The 21,155-nt window shown below is 36.6% G+C and overlaps 1 protein-coding gene across 1 annotated transcript in view; it reads right to left on the reverse strand.

Moving 5' to 3' along the window:
- Positions 1-566: 566 nt before the first annotated feature.
- PKHD1 (PKHD1 ciliary IPT domain containing fibrocystin/polyductin) overlaps positions 567-21,155 on the reverse strand; it is a 476,353-nt gene continuing 455,764 nt past the window's right edge. The window contains exon 69 of the mRNA XM_082346239.1: positions 567-2,327. Coding sequence (XP_082202365.1) covers positions 2,302-2,327 — 26 coding nt within the window. The 3' untranslated portion in view covers positions 567-2,301. The remainder of the gene's footprint in view (positions 2,328-21,155) is intronic.

The raw sequence follows: 21,155 nt of genomic DNA on the forward strand, positions 1-21,155 counted from the left end.
AATGAAATTAGAACACTCCCTAACACCATATACAAAAATAAACTCAAAATGGGTTCGAGACCTAAATGTAAGACCACACACTATAAAACTCTTAGAGGAAAACATAGGAAGAACACTCTTTGACATCAATCACAGCAAGATCTTTTTTGATCCACCTCCTAGAGTAATGGAAATAAAAACAAAAATAAACAAATGGGGCCTAATGAAACTTAAAAGCGTTTGCACAGCAAAGGAAACCATAAACAAGACAAAAAGACAACTCTCAGAATGGGAGAAAATATTTGCAAACGAATCAACAGACAAAGGATTAATCTCCAAAATATATAAACAGCTCATGCAGCTCAATATTAAAGAAACAAACAACCCAATCCAAAAATGGGCAGAAGACCTAAATACACATTTCTCCAAAGAAGACATACAGATGGCCAAGAAGCACATGAAAAGCTGCTCAACATCACTAATTATTAGAGAAATGCAAATCAAAACTACAATGAGGTATCACCTCACACCAGTTAGAATGGACATCATCAGGAAATCTACAAACAACAAATGCTGGAGAAGGTGTGGAGAAAGGGAACCCTCTTGCACTGTTGGTGGGAATGTACATTGATACAGCCACTATGGAGAACAGTGGAGGCTCTCCTCCACTCCTGCACAGTGGAGGAACCTATGGAGGTTCCTTTAAAAACTAAAAATAGAATTACTATATGACCCAGCAATCCCACTACTGGGCATATACCCAGAGAAAACCATAATTCAAAAAGACACATGCACCCCAATATTCATTGCAGCACTATTTACAATAGCCAGGTCATGGAAGCAACCTAAATGCCCATCGACAGACGAGTGGATAAAGAAGTTTTGATACATATATACAATGTAATATTACTCAGCCATAAAAAGGAACGAAATTGAGTCATTTGTTGAGAAGTGGATGGACCTAGAGACTGTCATACAGAGTGAAGTAAGTCAGAAAGAGAAAAACAAATATCGTATATTAACGTATGTATGTGGAACCTAGAAAAATGGTACAGATGAACCAGTTGGCAGGGCAGAAGTTGAGACACAGATGTAGAGAACAAACATATGGACACCAAGGGGGAACACCGCGGTGGGGTGGGGATGGTGGTGTGCTGAATTGGGCGATTGGGATTGACATGTATACACTGATGTGTACAAAATTGATGACTAATAAGAACCTGCAGTATAAAAAAAAAAACAAACAACAACAAAAAAAGCAACTAATACTAAACTTTCTTTGGATTATTTGTATGGAAATATGTTAATATAAATGTTTCAGACATTACATGAAAAAATAAATAAATAAGAGATTCATTTCCAGAAATATTAAAACAGGATAAAATACTAGAACTTGGGAGTATGTCATACTTTGTAAGTCTTGATTTCCCCCAAATGTATAAAACCTAAATGCATAGGTTTATTGCACCTACTAATTTCTGCCCTTTGAATTCTTCTTTATACTCATGGAAATAGGTGAAGGAAGAATGCACTAAATATAGGAAGTTTCTACCTTTTTATGTGAGTTGTATTCAACTCTACATGGTCATTCTTATTTTCCAACATTCAGTAATCTGTTTCTAAGGAAAAGTACAGTTTTCACTAATTCCAAATTATTCATCATCAATATGCTATTTAGATCTCAGGAAATCATAAACACTCATCATAAATATTACCAATGTTTCAATGATTAAAAGTAATACTTTCTAGAGGGGAGAGGGGAATGAGCAGCTACTGTTTAATATTTATAGAGTTTCAGAGTGAGATGATGAAAAAGTTCTGAAGATAGTGGTGATGGTTGCATAGCTATATGAATGTACTTAATGCCTTTGAACTCTACACTTACAAATGGTTAAAACAGTAAATTTTATCTCATATTCATTTCACCACAACACAAAAGTAACGCGTTCTAAAGCACTGTTTGCCTTCTACATTTATATAATAGTTTTGATACATTAACATTCAATGATTAGAAATTTAATGTAGACAGAAAATTTACGGAAAGAAATTTTGTCTGGAGAAGGCTTAAACTACAGGTGATTATATCTGCGTCCATTCACCTATTCCATCCACGTTTTATACTTCAGAGAACTTAGCAAATAATATGATTCTTCCTTTCATTTTTGGTTCTGAAGCAGAAAAGAGAAGAGATTCTTGGTGTAGATAGAATGATACCAATTCAACTGACAGTTTCCACTGGAAATGTTCTGAAGGAGGACCCGAACCTCAGGACTTCATTCATTCATCTGTTCATTCACTTAATAACACATTATTGAGTGGGCATCATGGGCACAGAACTGGAGCAGGTACTGTGGAAAACACAAACATAATTTACCTGAGGGGATCAGATTCTGATTGAAGAAAGAAAACACAGAGTACAAGAAAAGTGTGAAAAAATGAGTTAATGATATATTTGGCCATGTGGGATTGTCCCTGGCAGTATATGATGAGATACAAGCCTAGAGCAAGAAGAGGTTATTTCGTGCTCAGGTCAGAGAGCTTTGTAAAGAAAGCGATGCACAAAGTGAGCATTGACTCGACATGTGAGTGAATTCTGAGAGGAAGAGGGGGCTCAAGGAGGGAGAAAACCTGAGCCAAGGGAAGGTGACCAGAATGAACGCAGTATGTCCACAGGCAGTGAGGTCTCTCCTCTAGCCTGGAGGGACCCCTGGAGGATGCAGAGTCAGACCACAGTAATTGTCCGCATCTCAGGTGATAAGTCCATGAAAGCAAATGGCGTTAGCTAGAGTAGAAAGGAAGGGACTCTCAACACTATTTGGTGAGGAAGAATCAGGATTGGACAGAGTATGGGATGGTGTAAAGGAAGGAAGTATTGCTACAATGCCATAGTACGACTACAATGCTGTAGAGACAGTGGAGAATCTTTTATTCACTATGAGAATATAATATAATGTAATGTAATATAATGATATAATATTTTGCATAATTTATATAATTATTGATATATTATTAATAATGTAATGTTATTATATATCACATTATTATATTATATTCTCATATATTCATATATAAGCACATATTTCATGCATAAGTGTATATATATATATATATATTTTTTTTTTTTTAATGAACCAAAGTCCATATTGACATCACTGTTTACTCTTGGTGTTGTATATTCTATAGATTTTGACCACTGTATGATGACACATATCCACCATTATAGTGTCATAAAGAGTATTTTCACTGCTGTAATTTCTAATGCTTAATTTTAAGAAATTATTATAATTAAGTTGCTATATTATTAATTATACATGATTTCTTAGTGTTGCACTTAGAAAGCTGAAATGAAAAATAATTATTGGCTCCAAAATATAAGATCAACATCTAATAGAGAGGTTTATATTTAAAAATATAACAAACAATATTGCTCATTATTTGAAACATCTTCCTTATTCTATTCACTTACTAAAAAAATGTAAGCTCTGCAAGGGTACAAGTTTTTATCCATCTTGTTCACTGCAGTATCCTCAGCATGTCGAAGAGTAGCTAACACATAATAGATGCTCAAGAAGTAATTCTTAACCATATTTGTGCAGTGATTTGTCTTGCAGCAATGCTGATTTAAAGCAATATTCTACACTATCTCTGTTTCTACAGGACTGTATAATTCAATTTTTCATTTGTTTATTTGATATTTATTTAATACTTGGTATGTACTCAATGGGGATACTATGGTGAGAAAACCTGAAACAGCCCTTGCTGTAATGGAGAATATAATCTAATTAAGAATCTAGATATTAAGAAAATGACAAACAAATGAAAGAGAATGGCAAACTCTGTGGTAAGAACTATGAAAGCTAAATACAAGGTTCTATGGGAGTACCCATAGATGTGGGTCTCTATGGCAACCCCAGAAACTGGAAGCGTCTGAATTACCTTAAATCCTGAAAAGCTAGACTTTTATTTTTGTCTTTTGGGACAGCATTTAACTTGGGGTTCTGTCTACAGGAATTGATCAATAGATATTAATTGAATGGAGTTATTTTCAAATTGATAGTCCAAATATTTCACTCATTAATGAGAATAGTCAGTTAGCCAGAGTACTCTCTTACTTAATAAATCCAGAAACAGGTACTTATTCTCATTTCTTCTTTCCAAAAAAAAAAGAGAAAAAAATTAGATGCACAATTCCCCTCATATATAACTTTGCATGGTGCAAAGTTAAATTCAAGTCAAGGAGGAGTTATTTCCTGTACATTTCCTTAACACATAAATTTAATTAATGCTATTTCTATGGAAAGGATGAGGGAAATCTATTCAATGCTCAAGTGTGAAGTGGGTGTCATGAGTCATGTCTACCATTACTATGCCTTAGAGTTTCACTGAACCACTGCCTCAAAGAAACTCTTTTTAACACATTTTTACTGTACAAAGCAGGAATATACTATTGTGCATATTTTATGTTTCTCTAAGGCTTAAAATTGAGCCATATCATACAGAATCTCCATTTAGGGTCAGGAGAAGAAGTATTGGAAAAGGGAGGGGCGTCTCCACCAAAGACTTGTCTCTCTTGTCTCTCCCTCCCTCTCCTGTTCTCTTAGCATGTCCACTCTGTCATTGGCAGCATCGAAGTCACTTTCATAGAAACCATTTGTAATCTTGCAAAAACGGATTGTGATTTTGGGTTGGGCTAAACAGCAGAGCAGATGAAATCTTTAAGAATAAATGAAATATTCTAGATCCAGACATGGGCCATTAACAATAAGCAAGGAAGCACCATGCAAGTCCCAAGGAGGGAGCGGATCCAAAGAGACCCTACATTTGTCTTCTGTGAACCATTGGCTGCCCTTCCACTGTGAGCTCTTTGCTCCTCTGAAGACACAGCAGAGGGGTGAGCAAGCCAAGGGAGCCGCTTGCAGATTGATTTCCTTGCTTCAGTAGCTCCTTGACATGGCAAAGTTTGGCTCCATTCTCTTTTCCAATTGAAAATGGATACAGAAATGAGAAAAAAACACCACACCCAACAATGAATTAATAATAGCAGCCAACTAGCTGCTAGGGCCATTATATTCATAATGCTCCCGATGCTGTGCCCATTGCCTGCAAAAGAGAATTTGTCCTTAAGCTGCTTATTTTCAAACTACATGTGAAGACAACAAATTGTATGGCATGTTGATCCAATAAGGCATAGCAAGAAAACTAAAGAATCAGCTGGGAGGGAGTGCAAAGAAATAGAAATTTAACAGCTAGCCAGCCTGAAATAAAGCAGGCGCGATTACAAGACACATGTACAATTCTCCACGGCCCCTAAAGTCTCTAGCGAAAAGGTAGAAATGAACTAATTTATTAGTAAAATCACATCAGGGGCAGTAATTTCATGTTAGTGAATTTACATGTAATAACATTAGGCTCCCCACCTCCATTTCACCAGTGTGGCCCCGTCTGATGATGAATGAGGTGCCTAAAGAAAGATGATAGTTTGATTGTTTTCACAGCAAACAGATCAGCATTTTAATTTCTTGCCTCTGTGTTTATTGCTTATTTGGCCCTTTGCTCGGCTTGTAAAAACTTGGCTAAATGGAAATGAATAAATGTAATTACTGCGGGTGACAGTGGTAATCTGTGTGGGTTTTTCATATTGGCTTTGCCAGCGCTAATCTAATCACCGGAGAATATGTGTCACCTCGCAAATGCACTGACATAAAGCAGAATCCTCAGTCAGTGCCAACTACACACAGGCTGGGAAGCTCAGAGGCATACGGCTGTCTGCACCCACTGCTTGTTTCCCCTCTGCTATGGAAGCAGAAGTTGCCAAAGAATCCTGAGAAATAAATGTGTGTGTAGGAAATAGGTCCTAGTTTGGGGGAACCCAAACGGAGGCTCATGGATGACCCTGAAGCCAAAACAAACACTAGCCAAGATGGTAGCCAATGTCTTCCCAATGTGGGGATGAGATGTCCAGGGCATAGGGTGAGCGGAAACAGAAATTTTCCATTTCTCCCTAATACTAGATGGCTGGGAAGTCTGGTTAATAAGTGGCTTCATGTCTCGGGGTTTTGTTTTCCATCTATAAGACAAACATGGGACATGTCAGATTGCTTGATGTTAGCATTGCAGGAGGAGCAGTGGGGAGGGACCCAGGCAATCAGAGTGGAGGAAGAAGGATGAAATGAGATGATGTAGGTTAAAGTGTCTTGTGAGCTACAAAGCAAAGCTAAACGAAGCAGAAGAGAGTCCTCTGAAACTGACTTTATTATATATAAGATTTATTTTATCAGAGCGGCAGGGAAGAGAAGGATTATTCGGTAAATGGTAGTTGAATGGTTGCTTAGCATTTTGGAAAGAAAAATAAATCAAGACTTGTAACTCTGAATATTGGTCAAAAGTAATTCCAGATGGATAAAAGAATTAAATATAAATATGAAAATCAAAATGTTAGGAAAACCAGATGAGGAATTTAATATTCACTGGATTTGGAGGATTTGAGAGAGGACACAACACTGAAAAACAGTAAAAGAAATCACGAAGGAAGAATAAACAAATTTGATGACATTAAAGTTACAAACTTCTGCAGTCAAAGTAAGGTAGCCCAAATAAGAAAGCAAATAATATTTTCAGCAAATAAGACATGGGCCAATAACTATGTTATATTAAAAGCTCCCAGATGTTTATTTTTAAGTAAAATAAGACCCCATAGACAATTGACAGAAAGGAAATAGATGAGAAGTGTCCACAAAGAAATACAACTAATAAATGCGTGAAGGCAAAAGTGTTCAAACTTGCCAAGAATCAGAGAAAAGCGAATTCAAACAAGTTAGCAAAAATAGATAATGCCTTGTGCTTTCAAGGTATGGAGAGACTGAAAATTTCTAAACCGGCAATGGCAGTTGAAGTTAGTATAAACTTTTTGGAAACCAAGAGACATAAAAGTTTCTAATTTGGATCTAGTAATTCCACTTCAGAGCATACAATTTAAATAATATTTTTAAAAAAGGAAGTGACTATATTTCTAAAAATATGTATTTTTTTAAAAATTAGAAACAGTTAAATGGTGCAGTTTATTGCTCATCATTTAAATTATTAAATGAATTAGCTAGTTTTCCTGTACAAATAAAATTTTTGTGAATAAAAATTATGAAGACTTTAACGATGTGAAATTATTTGATAGACAGCTAAGTGAAAAAAAATTCTGCAAAATTGTCTTTTTCCAGAAGCCCCCATTGGACGTCTCAAATATCATAAGCCAGTATTAGGTCACACGCCCATTTCTAAGCCAATCATTGCAAGAAAAATAGTATAACCATGATTGACTTAGAACAATCATTTTGGGGAATGGATACTGGGCAACGCTAAGAGAATAAAGGAATGAGGACCACCAAAAGATATTCTTAGAGAAAAAAATAGATACTAGACATGTATGGGGTAGGGGAAGAGGGTCATGGTATATAAGAAGGTAAAGGGAAATTCAATGTATTTAGAAAATTGAAGAATTAGGGGAATAACTCTGGTTTCTTAAGTGAGATATTAAAAATAGTCTTTGTCCTAGATTTCAGGAAAAAAAGTAAGAAAGAAGGAAAGATAGAGAGAAAGGAAAGAAGAGATGAAAGAAAATGAGTTGAAGAAAGGAAGGAATAAGAATAAAGAAAGAGAAAATCGCTTCTGCGGAGCCTCAGTCTTAGAAGAAACCCTGGCATCTAACCCCTTCTGTGTAAAACAGACTTCCATCATCATACTTTCAACCTGAAGATGGTATCAGAAGTGTAAGGCCTCAGGCAATCTGCTAGGAAGATGGCTGAGAGGCTTAGAACTTTCTTGTGAAGCCTAAAAAGCATGACAAAACCAAAGTGAGACCCTCTCCAAGGAAGGCATACAAGGTCTAATCTGACCCAAAGTGTAGTAGGTAGACCTCCACTCTTTTAAGATGTAGTGTGTGAACTAAGCCATGATGAGAGACAAGGAACTGGGAAGACGTAGCAGTCAACCAGACCTCTCAACAAAGAGCATCTTCACTCCAGAGAGTCAAACTTAAAAAAAAACAAAAAAAACCCCCACAACTCAACGAATATCGAGTCAGAGCAGCTGACCTCCAGAAATAGGACATCAGAGAACCGGGCAGTAGACGTGATGTTCGTCAAATGCCTCTTGTTGGCAGTTTATTTGCTATTTGTGGAGAGGACAAGGACCCATTTTTAAATCCTTCCCCTAGCTCACATCTCTGGAGTGCATTGTGATGAGTTTAAACAGGAAAGCACTTCACGTGTGGCAATCACTGGGAGAAAGAACACAGATCCAGGAAAGGATGTACAAACCTTCTCTATTGCCTTCAGGGATGCTGTGGGGCCATCTTCTCTGGAAGGGAGTTTACAGTTATTTTTATAGAGTATCTGTACAATTCTTTCCAGATCAGGGAAACATAGTCATTGAACCTTCCAAAAATTGGATTTTCTCGTCTTTAAGTCAGTGATTTGGATTCTCACCTTGTCTGAGAATCACAGAGGTGGTTTGCCTCGGTTTATACCCAGGAAGCTGGAACCAGTGGTCCCAGGGGCAGGTATGTCACCAGCCTCCCAACTTCACAGCCACTGAGAGGAAATCAAGTGAATTCACTGCCTCTGGTTTTGAATGTGATCACTAAAGTACAAACATCGTCCATTTGCTTGACAAAAAATAAAGATGGTGAAAGGTTTCTTTTATGTTTCAGGAAATTATTACATTTTGGTGAAGTGCTTAGAGGTATAATATGAGCTGGATAATTTTCACAGCATTTGATGTAGTGAATGTGGTGGGGCTCTTCCATGACACATAACCAGTATTAAGCCAACATTTATAAAATAAAAAATGAAACCAAGTTTCTCACCGGGAAAAATTAGTTTCCGTTCAGCAAGATGTCCTACGGCATCCTTATAATTTTTAGGTTTCAGTTTTCAGTACTAACTTTTACCACAAGGGATGACATTTAGAAAATAAAGAATCCTAGATGTCCCCTAAAAGGAAGTGCACCAAACGATTAGGAGAGTATCTGACCCCAAGTAAATCAATATTTAATTATAACCATTGGTCTGAACCTTCTTCTTGCCCTATTCTTATTATAAAAACCCCAATATTGCTGTTTTCTTTATTCTTCCCTTTTGAGTAACTTTACAGATCAACCCTTTTCCTAATATTATATTTAGTATTAAAAAAATGGACTTTTGACATGTCTAAGGAGAGCTACATAAATTAGTGCTAGTAATATTATTTAAATTTAAGACATTGTGTAAAATAAATAGCAGTATAAAATATAATCCCTGCCCTTTAATAGCATGTAACTGAACAGGGAAATAAAACATATATGCTTATAAAAGTAACAAATATAAAAAATATTATGCTGATACTTCTAAAAATATGGTCTACACATGGTCTGTATCAGATGCATTTAGTATGTTAAAACAGATGTGCTGGGCTTCCCTGGTGGCGCAGTGGTTGAGAATCTGCCTGCCAATGCAGGGGACACAGATTCGAGCCCTGGTCTGGAAAGATCCCACATGCTGCGGAGCAACTAGGCCCGTGAGCCACAACTACTGAGCCTGAGCATCTGGAGCCTGTGCTCTGCAACAAGAGAGGCTGCGATAGTGAGAGGCCCGCGCACCATGATGAAGGGTGGCCCCCGCTTGCCACAACTAGAGAAAGCCCTCGCACAGAAACGAAGACCCAACACAGCCAAAAATAAATAAATAAATAAATAAATAAATAAATAAATAAATAACAAACAAACAAAACAGATGTGCCTAGGTCCCATTACAGATTTACTGAGTCAGAAATTCATGGGAATAGGGCCTAGGAAGCTGCATGTTAAAGGCACTCCAAAGTTTGCACCTTTTTTTTTTTGTAGTATACGGAACTACCAGAAAACATTAAGAATTAGAAGTTCTCCCAGCCAGCAGTAGAAGGGGGAGATTATATCCAGATGATCAGGAAAGGTGGCTGAGTACGTGAGATTTGAACTTGGTTTTGAATAATGAGCAGTATTTTGACAGTGGTGGGAAGATAATACAAAAGATAAGGATGTAACATTAAAAAATGCTGATGGGGGAAAAATAGCCAACTGGTTCGGCTAAAGGTGAGGAGTGTTTGGAGAAAAATCTGGAAGGATAATTTAAAGAGCTTTTGAATGCCTAGCCAAGATCCCTAACTTTTTCCAGTTTTTTAAAAAATAGTGAGGTAAATATTAATGATAAATAATGCAACTACACTACTAACATAAGATTACAGACATTTCTGAGTTGTGTGGGTAGAGATGGCCTTCACAGAGCATGCGCCATCTTGAGAACAAAAAATAAAATGAAAAATCCCTCAAAACCACCTTTTCTAAGTACCAGCCCCAGAGAAATCAGGAGTTTTGTGAGAATTACAAAAATAATTTCTCCTGCTCCTATAACTGCCACAGTGACCAATTGATTCTCTGTTTTCTATTTACAATTCAGGGGCGCTGATGTATGGTCCGAGTCCTTCTTGCTCAAATGCGTTTTCTTTCTTTCACAAGTGAAAAAAAGGGAGCACCGTGGAAAAATCTATTCTGATCCTGAAAGCTAAAACTCCTATCCACCAGTTGATGAGAACGAGAAACAAGCTGAAAAGTTAACTCTTGGAAAATTGGCAGAGTGAATTCACTTCCTACTCTGCATATGTGTTAATAGGTGGATTCCTACTACTGCATTCACCTGCCATGGTGAACCTTGGCCTGAGCAGCGGCCCCTTTCCGGCTGGTGGCAGCAGGAGAGTTAGGGAACGCAATTCACAGTTAGGTGTCCAGCAGAGGGATGGTGCTGACAAATCCGGGTAAAATTACATCAAGCTCTTTGAGAGATGTGGCCCCTGGCTGGGGATGCCTCACTAATTCTGTTGAAGGCTTTCTCCTCAGGAAGGAACAAAGCAAGATCTAGGTAAATGAAGGAGGAAAAGAGAAAAAATGGGACTGCAAGACACTGAAAGAACAGAAGAGAATGTGATGTTGAAACATGGACAATGCTCTCAGTCCTGAATTAATAGGACTAAAATTAAAAATAGATCTTGTGCAGTAAAGTCCCAGTAGGATTTATTATACCACAGGAAGAAATATATATGGGGGGTGGGGCTTAACTTAAATCTTTAAGAATATTTCTGGACAACTTTTTCCTCTTATCAACATGAAGCATGAGAACACTGGGACTCATGTCCCTCCAAGGGGCCATGGTACAAAATTAGAGGCCAACAATGGAAGTTTAAAGAAAGATAGAAATGAAGTAAAGTTCTTTACTACAGGCAAGAACTGAGGATACCAAAACAGATGGACTGAGTAAGAACAAGGGTAGGTGGGAAGGAGGTGGGTCAGGAGATTTCTTAGTAACTGGGGAAACACACCTAAGGGAAATGCAAGGAACACAGATAAAGAAACAGCTTCTTGGACTCTTCATAGCAATGTCTTCGTCTGCAACTCTCACTGTACATCCAGTTTCATCTTCTGCTGCCCTTTCTTCTCCCATATCCTCTTAAGACTTGAGACTTAAGACTTCTGAATGTAATTCTCATCCTCAGTACCAAGGATGGTGGGAACAATTACTCTCCCAGGAAAATTTTGTACAGTGGTTTTGCAGACATACTTGTGTTGGAGAGTGTTCTTCATCCTACTTAAAAAAAAATTTATTGACATATATTTGATATATTGTGTAAATTTAATATGTGCAGCATGTTAATTTGATACATCTGTATAGTGTAATGTGAATGCCATTGTAGCAATAATTAGCACCTCCATCAGGTTACATAATTATCATCTCTTTTTAGTGGTTGGGCATCATCATACTTTTTATTGAAACGTGTTACCCACAAATGAGGCATGTTGAGAATAATCCTGTCCATGAATTTTGTCCTGTACTTCTTTCTGCTGTTTTGTTCACCTACATATTTTAAGTGAACTTGCGTCTTTCTTTTCACTTCAAGACTACATCTTCCTGGTTTAAAAAACATTTTTTTGAGCTTGCTCCCATTTTCCGTGTGATACGGTGTAGATAAGAGACTTGCAGTATTAGTCATTCTATCCTGAATATTAAAATACTAGAATCATTATTATATTTTGTCTACAGTATGCAAGTCAAGTAAAATGATTATAAAAATAATAAGTAATTGTTTTTTGATCTTACTATAAGCCAGGAACTGTTTAGATGCTTTTCATGCATTAAAACATTTAATCATCAAAATAGAACTGGGACATAGATATAATAATTATCCTCATTTTACAGATGTGAAAACTGAATCATACAACAAAAACAATGAAGAAGAGATGAAACAATAATTCTAACTATTAAGTTCACAGTCCTTAAGTCTTAATAACTTCAAATGGTGTGTTTTTATAACTTAAAAAATCATAAGTGGAATATATGTACCTACATACCCCAAACTCAGAGGCAACAAATACATAAAACTTTTATTTATGCAAAATGAACACTCTGTGTGTTCAAATGAAAGGGTTATAGAAAACAAACCCAACATATATGATCATGAGGGACTTAATAAAAAAGAATCTGGAGGGACTGGGTGCTAAAGGTATGACAATGAGACTAAAAAGAATTACCAAAAAGGTGAAAGACCATGGTATTTTCAGCAGCTCTGGTCTGGTTGTATCCTCTGGGTGTTCATCCTGTAGGCAAACATTGGAAGGAAGGATGCATTCCAAAAATTCTTCGAATTGGAAAATTGGAAGGGAGTCCACTTTATAAAGGACATGAAAGTTGGTGGGCTCTCCTGCCTGAAATGCCTAGGAAAGATCCATTGTGAAAGGCTGGCTGTGGGAGTTCTGTGGAACTAAAACTGAGGAGGGTTGTCTTTTGAAGTCTTTTATTCATGAGGGCCAATCACTTTCTGTCCATGCCCACTGCCCATCAATTGGTTACTTTGCTTTCATGTATGAGAAGGTGCAAGAAATGAGCCAGGGAATATACTCTTGTTTTGGTATTCTCTGTCCATTGACAATTGTCTCAAGCCTTCCTCCCTAAGGTTTCAATTACGGAAGATAGTGTTAACTTTTCATAGTCTTCAATTTAACATCTGTTCCTGCCAGGTTTATTTCATCCGGCCTGGGAGAAATAGCATAAATAACACTTCCCTTCTCTCCTGCTCCGCCTGATGAAATGGGGTATAAGACACAGAATGGTGACAAACAGGGAAACATATCAGAGCTTCTCTACCTTTGCTCTGGATTAGGTCTTCAGAGATCATGAAGACTATTAACAAAGACTTAAGTGGTAGAGAAAAGGATTATCAGATGGACTTTTTTCCTCTGATGGGTTAGAGAGTAAGTGTTACATGTCATTATGTGACTATCATTAGCCCCCTAGTTTACAACTATACTATAAAGACTACATAAAATGAAATAAGAAATAAAAATAGTAAGTAGGAATAATAATAGATGCAAATAAATATGGCATGAAAAAGCAGAAACTATATAATATTTCATTAATCCTTACTCCTATTTCTATTAAATGTAGTAGGAAGTTTTAACACGTATCTTTTAGAGATGTGTGGTAGCAGCCCCTTGGATGTCAGACAGAGGTACATAGAAGGGACTCTTGCTGATTTTGCTGTCTAGACTAGGGCTTACATTGATCAGTTTATATAAAAATAATGAAAGAAGAACTGGCCAATAAAAACAGAATTAGCTAAAGAGAGGCTTCTTGACCCAAATGCAAGTCAAATGCCTGCAGCTCTGGGATGAGAATAGGTTACAGGTTATTTGATTTGTTGTTGTTGTTGTTTGTTTGTTTCCTGACCATAAGAATTAAAAGATTAGTTTGGGCATATCTTTTGATTTTTCACATCAATATTTTCCCCAAATATTATTTCTCAAACTGTATTTGTTGAGACAACACAAAGGTTCTAGGCTATCTATTTCCTTTTGCTAGTGTATGTCTGGAAGGACAAGAAGTAAAGTGGAAGTGGTGAATTAAGACAGCGCACCTGACATTCTTTAGAAAATTTACTAGTTGAACTTTTTAAAGATCCTGTCTTTAAAAATGTGAGGAAAAGTTAATTTTTAGGTTAAGGAAGAGCTTAACATTTTACCGAAATGATCATGTGTCTCTGGGTCTGGACTAATTTCCTACAATAAAAATGTCAAACCAGAAAAATCACACTCTCTTGTGAAATTCAAGTATACTCCTTCTTAAGCAGAGGCTATGATAAATGTAATTAAATGAGACTTAAACAAATTGTAATTAAATGAGACTTAAACAAAAAGTATAAACACGACCCAGTGAATTCACCAAAGCTATTTAAATACATCATTAGTAGGTCCTACATGTCACTACATATAAGACATCCATATAAAGTTTTGATTTTCAGTAGGGGTGTTGTCCCCACAAGATGGAAAGAGAATACTTTGTGGAAGGTGACACTGGTGGAACGCTGGATAAATCCAAAATTCTGATACCTAGTATTAGTGGGATGATCAGTCTAATGAATATCACCCATGGAATGGAAGAGAATCTAATACTCTACATTATTTTAAGGTAGAGAATAAATATATAAAATTATAACAAGGTGAAAGCTGATTACCTTTTGTATAATCAAAAGATTATAAACCATCAGCTGATTTTTGTCACACACAAAATACAAAATGTCACATAGTAATTTTTCTAGATCAGTTACAGTTGGAAAAATTAATGAAAGTGATATCTTTTGTAATGGCATTCCAAAAATGACATGTCTAGGAGTAAATCTATTAAAAAAATGTAAGACTTTTCTGGGGAATATTACAAACTTTATTGAAAAACATTTCAAAATTCTAAATAAATGCAGGTATATACTGTGTTCATGAATACAAAGTCTCACTATCGTGAGGTCAAATTTTCTCAAATTATGTACAATTTCAATGACATTTTAGTCAAAATGCTAGAGTTTTGGGGTTTTTTTTGTTTTTGGTTTTTTTTTTTATAAAAAAAGAGAATTGACTAGATGTTTCTTGAACTTGAATGGAAGAGCAAAGCATTAAAAAAAAAAAGCACCAAACATTCCTGAAGAAGAACAAAGAAGACTAATGTATGGCACGAGGGGTGTATGACACACACTAACAATGAGAAACTATTGTAGTTTTGGCCCAGAGATAGCTAATACAGTGACCAAGAAAACAGAAGCTGAGCCACAAAACAGGCCTAGGCATATATGACATCTTGACATATGACAAAGCTCACATTGATGGGTAAAGGGTTGGCTATTTAAAACAAGGTATGGGGGAAAATTATTTATTGGGAAAAAAATTAAATTTCTAGCTCACACAAAAATCAATTCCACGTAGATTAAAGACATTTAATCTCATTAAATTTAAGATTTACTATTTAACAAACAATACCATGAAGGCAACAAAATACTTGGAATACATAATACATATAACAAAAGGACTAGTATACAGAATATAGAAAGGATGCCTATGAATCAGTAAGAAAAAAATGGCTAATCGCTAGAAGCAGGCATTTCACTTATAAGGAAATGCAATCAAACAATAAATACATAAAAAGAAATCAATCTCATTAGTTCTATCAAGTACAAATTAAAGCCAAAATGCACTAGTATTTTATATCCTTTAAATTGGAAAACAAATGAAAAGCATAGCAATGCATTAGTAAGGATTAATGCATTCAAAGTTCTCATCTTCCACTGGTGGTCTTAAAGCCAACTATAACTTTCAACACGGAGAAATCACAAAAATATGATGTTGTAAAAAAAAGACGTCACAGAAAAATGTAGACCATATAAAGTTGTTTGTATAAAAATCAAAACTAGCAGAACTAAACAATATATTGTCAAAAAATACACACAAATTTAGTAAAAAAATAAATTAAAAACATGTAAATGATTAACACCAGATCAGGACTGTCATTCCCTGGAGAGGGTGAAGGTTCATGAGTGGTTAGGGTGGAGGAGATGGCTGTATTGGAACATACAGCAAGCTGGTAATGTTTCATTTCTTAAGCCAAGTGGTAACGATATAGTGTTTATGTTATTATTAGTTCTTAAGCTGAACATAAAAGTTAATGATGATTTATATATAATATATTTTACCCTTAAAAATTGTTCACATGTAGTGGAATTTCAAATTGAGTCTAAGACTCATTCTTTGCTGAGGCTAGGATAAGTTTAGAGATTTCAGGTAAACTAATTTATAAGGAGCACTGAGGAGATCCTTGGGGAGTAATGCAATCCTAAAGAAAAGGGGCCAGGTATGTTGCCTTTATTACTGGGAAAAATTAGAAAATCAGGATAATAATAAATTAAGGATCAGTCCTTAATTTTGCAGAGGGCTGGAGCCCTTGTTAGAGAGAGGAGTACCAAAAAGTGTTAGGATATCCACAGGTATCTCATTTAATGCTTGTAAGAACTCTTTAAGGTAGGTAGAATTTTCTCCATTGGGGCAAAATGGGCTTGTCTTGCGTTCCACAAGGAGATGGACTCAACGATGTAATTTGTCCTATGGTCACATCTTAGTCAACAGATCTGAGTTCTAATCCAGGTGCCCAGTACCTTTTCCCTTACCCTAGAATTTCTCAACTTCTGCACTATTGACATTTTGTGCTGGATATTTCTTTGTTGTGAGGTCTGTCCCGTGCACTGTAGGATGTTAAGCTGCCTCTCTGGTCTCGACCCACTAGACACCAGTGGCACCTTGTCCCCCCCACCTCTGGCTTGTGACAGCCAAAAATGTCTCCAGACATTACCAAATGTCCCTTGGACAGCAGAGACCCCCTTACCCGTCACCCCCTCACACCCCAGTTGGCAATCACTGGCCTACACCATATTTCAAATGAGACCATGATTTTAAACATGTATGCGTGCATCCTTATACATTCTTGTAATAGTGAGTTTCTAAAAGTAGTTTGTCTTATTAAGCTCTGAGCTTCCAGAGTTCACACCAAAATTACTTGTAGCACGTGCTTATCAATATTGAAAGTCTAAGTAAATGTGCATAGAGACACATATGGTGAGATATATGTACATTACAGCTATGAAAAGAAATACCAAATCACATCATTTTTAGATGCTGAGGTAGAAAGAGAGAGAGTCCTTTTTCTTTCTTGATTTCCATGTCAAAAATTTTAGATCAAATAAATCCAAAGCAGTTGTTGAAATAACTCCAGACAATATGAGGGCAACACTAAGGAAGTAAAAGTGGTGGCTGATGCATATATTTAATAAATCAGTAACTTTATTGTTTCTTGATTATTTGGTTTATTAGAGCAGTAATCTTTTTCATACCAATCTGGAGGATTCTCCTATCTATATCTGTGTCACCCCATTAATTGATTCAAGGTGTCATAATTTGTTAACTTGCAAATTGGAAAATTTATTTACGTGATGTTCCATGAAAGGGGGGAATCAGGAGAACATATCTGGAAGTTGAGAATATAGTCTTTTATTTATTTAAAAATATGTTAACCCCTATTTAATACCAGGGGCTATACTAGATATAGGTAGAAATGTGATGAAGATATTTCAAGATTAATTCAATGCTGCTTAGGAAACAGTGTTCAATCTATGGGTTAGGAAATATAGCAGAGTGAATTGGTTGGTTTTGTTCTGGAGGAAAAAGCTGCCTTCTTGGAGAATTACAATAGCATGCATGTGTTTTAAAGCCTAGAGGAAAAGAGACTTTGAAATCTGTTCATGATCTCCATCTTCACTGTGCTTAATTAAGACTTCAGTTTTGTCATTAAAAACAGAGGAAGTATTACTCTTTTATCTAGTCTCCACAGCAGACCAATTTTCATCCCACCAAAAGAAGTTTACAACTGAGAAAGATATCAAACAACTGACAATACTTTCATGCAGTGACTTCTCTTCCTATGAAAACATATCTTCAGTATGCTTTATCTATATTTCTAATTTATCAGTGTACACACCCACTTGGGTATGCACACACATACAGAGTTTTCTGCAGGAGTCAGAAAGCTAAACTAAGCCTCTTATCTGAGGTTTTAAAAATAATAATAATTACCTTTATTCCCAGCATAAACTCAAACCAATGTACCTATCTTATTCATAAGTGTGTAACTGTATTATCCACTTGACAAATTGGTAGTTTGTTACATAACCTTATTATCACCAACATGAATGTACGTCTTCCCCCTTAAAAACATCAACATTCAGAAGAAAATGAGATAAGTTCCCCACTCTCTCAATCTTCTAAAGATTGAAAACCTAGTCATAATGTCAAAAATTATCATGGATTCTTAATTGACAGTAACTTTATTTGAGCTGCATCTATTGATTTGGAAAACACATTTTTGAAAACTATAGTTCTATGAATGAAGTCATGTTTCAAGTACATTTACATTTTATTTTTCCTAACGTCTACATATATTTGAAAAACAGTAACTATATGTGAAACATTTAGCTCATAGAAAATGCCTGGCGTGCAAATGGAGTTCTCACTCTGAAGTTGTTTGTTTGTCAGTAAACACAAGATGGTGATTATTGAAAGCAATAAAGGACGCACAAGGAATTTTTCTCCCAGATCTTGGAAAACACAAAGCCAACCAGAGACAGAACCCATAGGGTCCTCAGAGACTCTCAAGGGTGTCAATTTCCTTGGCCATAAGCTTGGGACAATATTTGTCTTCAATACAAGGAAAGATTGGTAAGTCAGATATTAATTGTTAACTAAAAATTGTCCCTTGCCATCTACCTCTACAGAGAAATAGCAGGAAAATTGATCTCCTTTGCCCTGTTAACACTTCTCTCTGCACCCTTTCCCCATCTCACTTTAGACCCAGGCATACGCTCCTCCCTTCCTAGGTGCCCTTGGAGTATCAGGTGCCAACTAAAAATTGTCGCTTGCCATCTGTTTCTACAAGGATGAAGCCACTAGCCCCTGCAATCACTGAACTCCAACACACCCTGAAAAGAGTTCCCGGTGGAGATCAGGAATGGGGCACTCTGTGCTCTGAGAAAACTGGTAGAAGAGGCCTTCAGATAATTAGATATTTTCAGGAGAAGATTTTATGAGCCCAATTTCTTGCATCTTCTCATATCTAGAAAAGCACTAAAATTATTAACAGGGACATCTGCTCCTCATGACTGGCTGTGACCTTCTTGTGACTAGCAGCAAACAAGAGCAAAGAGTGCAGCGGAGCTGCACAAACAGGCAGCCCAGACTCTCTTACACGTGTCACTGTGACATTGCACCTCTCCCTCGGATCAGACCTGTGGCCACATGGGGTGTGTTCCTTATGACCAGCTGACAGAGGAGAGAAAAAGCCAAGCTTGGTTCATGGATGAGTTGGGTCGGTATGTGGATGCAAACTGAAAACAGACTGCCTGCCAGGGGCGGCCTTAACTGATGGAGGTGAGGGGAAATCTTTCTAATGGATAGTCCACCTGCCCATCTGCTTTTTGTGGATTCCAAGGGAATAGGGACCTTGTCTACCTCCTTTAACTCTGTATTCCAAGTACTTAGAAGTTTACTGGCAGAGAGAGAGGGACTCAATAAATACTTGTTGAACGAATGAGTCAACTCAATATTCATTAAGCACATATTCGAACCCAGGAATATCATAAATATTTGGTGGCTTATTAATTAAGACTTTCATTGATTTTGTACCTGGCACGCCAACACAAAAACTAGGAAATGTGCAGAATCAGTTTTTAAAAAAAAAGCATTGGGTAGATCTTGAGTCTTTACTTGATTAGATAATTCATGCATAAATAACCAAGTTTGGAGAGGAAGTACAGCGAAGGTGTCCAGATACAGGAGCATGGGAAAAAGGTGTGGCTATGATTTGACACTATTTTCTCCTCATATTTCCATAATTCTAAAACTTTTTAAAAAGTTTTTCATTTATTTTGAGGTAGATACACATACTGCCCTTATACTTCTTTTGGAAGGGAAATTACTTTTCCCAGTCATTATTCCATTGGGTTATCCCAGTTTTACCCAAGCATTTATAGATTTCTGCTGAAATGAATTGAATTTAGTTCAGTGAATGTGCAGAAAAGAAAATGCAACATGTAACTTAAATCAGATATTAGTCCGGGGGCTGATAAAATCCAATCAATTAGATTGTTTTATTTGTGGCAAATGTGTGCGATAGTTCATACCCTGCCCATAGGCTATAATCTGGAAAATGTGCACACACATACGTAGAGTCCTGGTCCTTGCAAAACTTCTGTTCAAAATTCCGTATGTACAAATAAGACTCTGATCCAGCAATCACACTGCTTGGTGTTTACCCAAATGAGTTGAAAACTTATGTCCACACAAATACCTGCACAAAGATGTTTATAGCAACTTTATTAATCGTTGCCAAAAGTTAAAAACAACCAGGATGTCCTTCAGTAGGTGAATGGATAAATAAACATCCAAACTATGAAATATTATTCAATGCCAAAAAGAAATGAGCTTTCAGGATATGAAAAGACAGGAAGGAAACTTAAATGAATATTACCAAGTGAAAGAAGCCAATCTGAAAAGGCTACATACTGTATGAAATCCAACTATATGACATTCTCAGAAAAGGCAACACTAGGGAGATAGTAAAAAGATCAGTGGTTGCCAGGACTTAGAGTAGCAGAAGGGATGAATAGGCAGAGCACAGAGGATTTTTCAGGCAGTGAAACTATTTTGTATGGCACTATAATAATGGCTACTTGTCATCATAAATTTGTTAAAGTTCATACAGTGTACAACACCGAGAATGAATTCTAATACAAACTGTAGACTTTGAGTAATAATGATGTGTCGATGTGGGTTCATCAATTGTAACAAATGTTCCACTCTGATGCAGGATGGTGGCAGGAGGGAAGGTTATGAATGTCTGGGGGCAGGGACTGTATGGGAATGTACTGTACTTTCAGCTCAATTTTTTCTAAAGCTAAAACCACTCTAAAATATAACATCTATTAAAATTTATAGAAAGAAAGTAAGCCAAAAAATAAAGTAATTTGCTATAGGGACACTTATGGTTCATGGACAGGAGGTTAGCTAGGCTTGATAAGGGGCTGGGCAGAAAACAAGAAAACTATTTGGAATGCAGGCAGGCATTCTCTTTTTTCCTTCCTCTTAGACCAATCCCTAGTCTATGCTTTTCTAAAAAAAAACCCCAAAACTAGCATCTGTAACCCACACTGGTGGTTGCTTGCTCAGTGTCTATTATCTGTATAGTTGTCCCTTCCCC

Source organism: Balaenoptera borealis (assembly GCF_965194805.1).
Source record: "Balaenoptera borealis genome assembly, chromosome: 12".
In the NCBI taxonomy this organism is placed as follows: domain Eukaryota; kingdom Metazoa; phylum Chordata; class Mammalia; order Artiodactyla; family Balaenopteridae; genus Balaenoptera; species Balaenoptera borealis.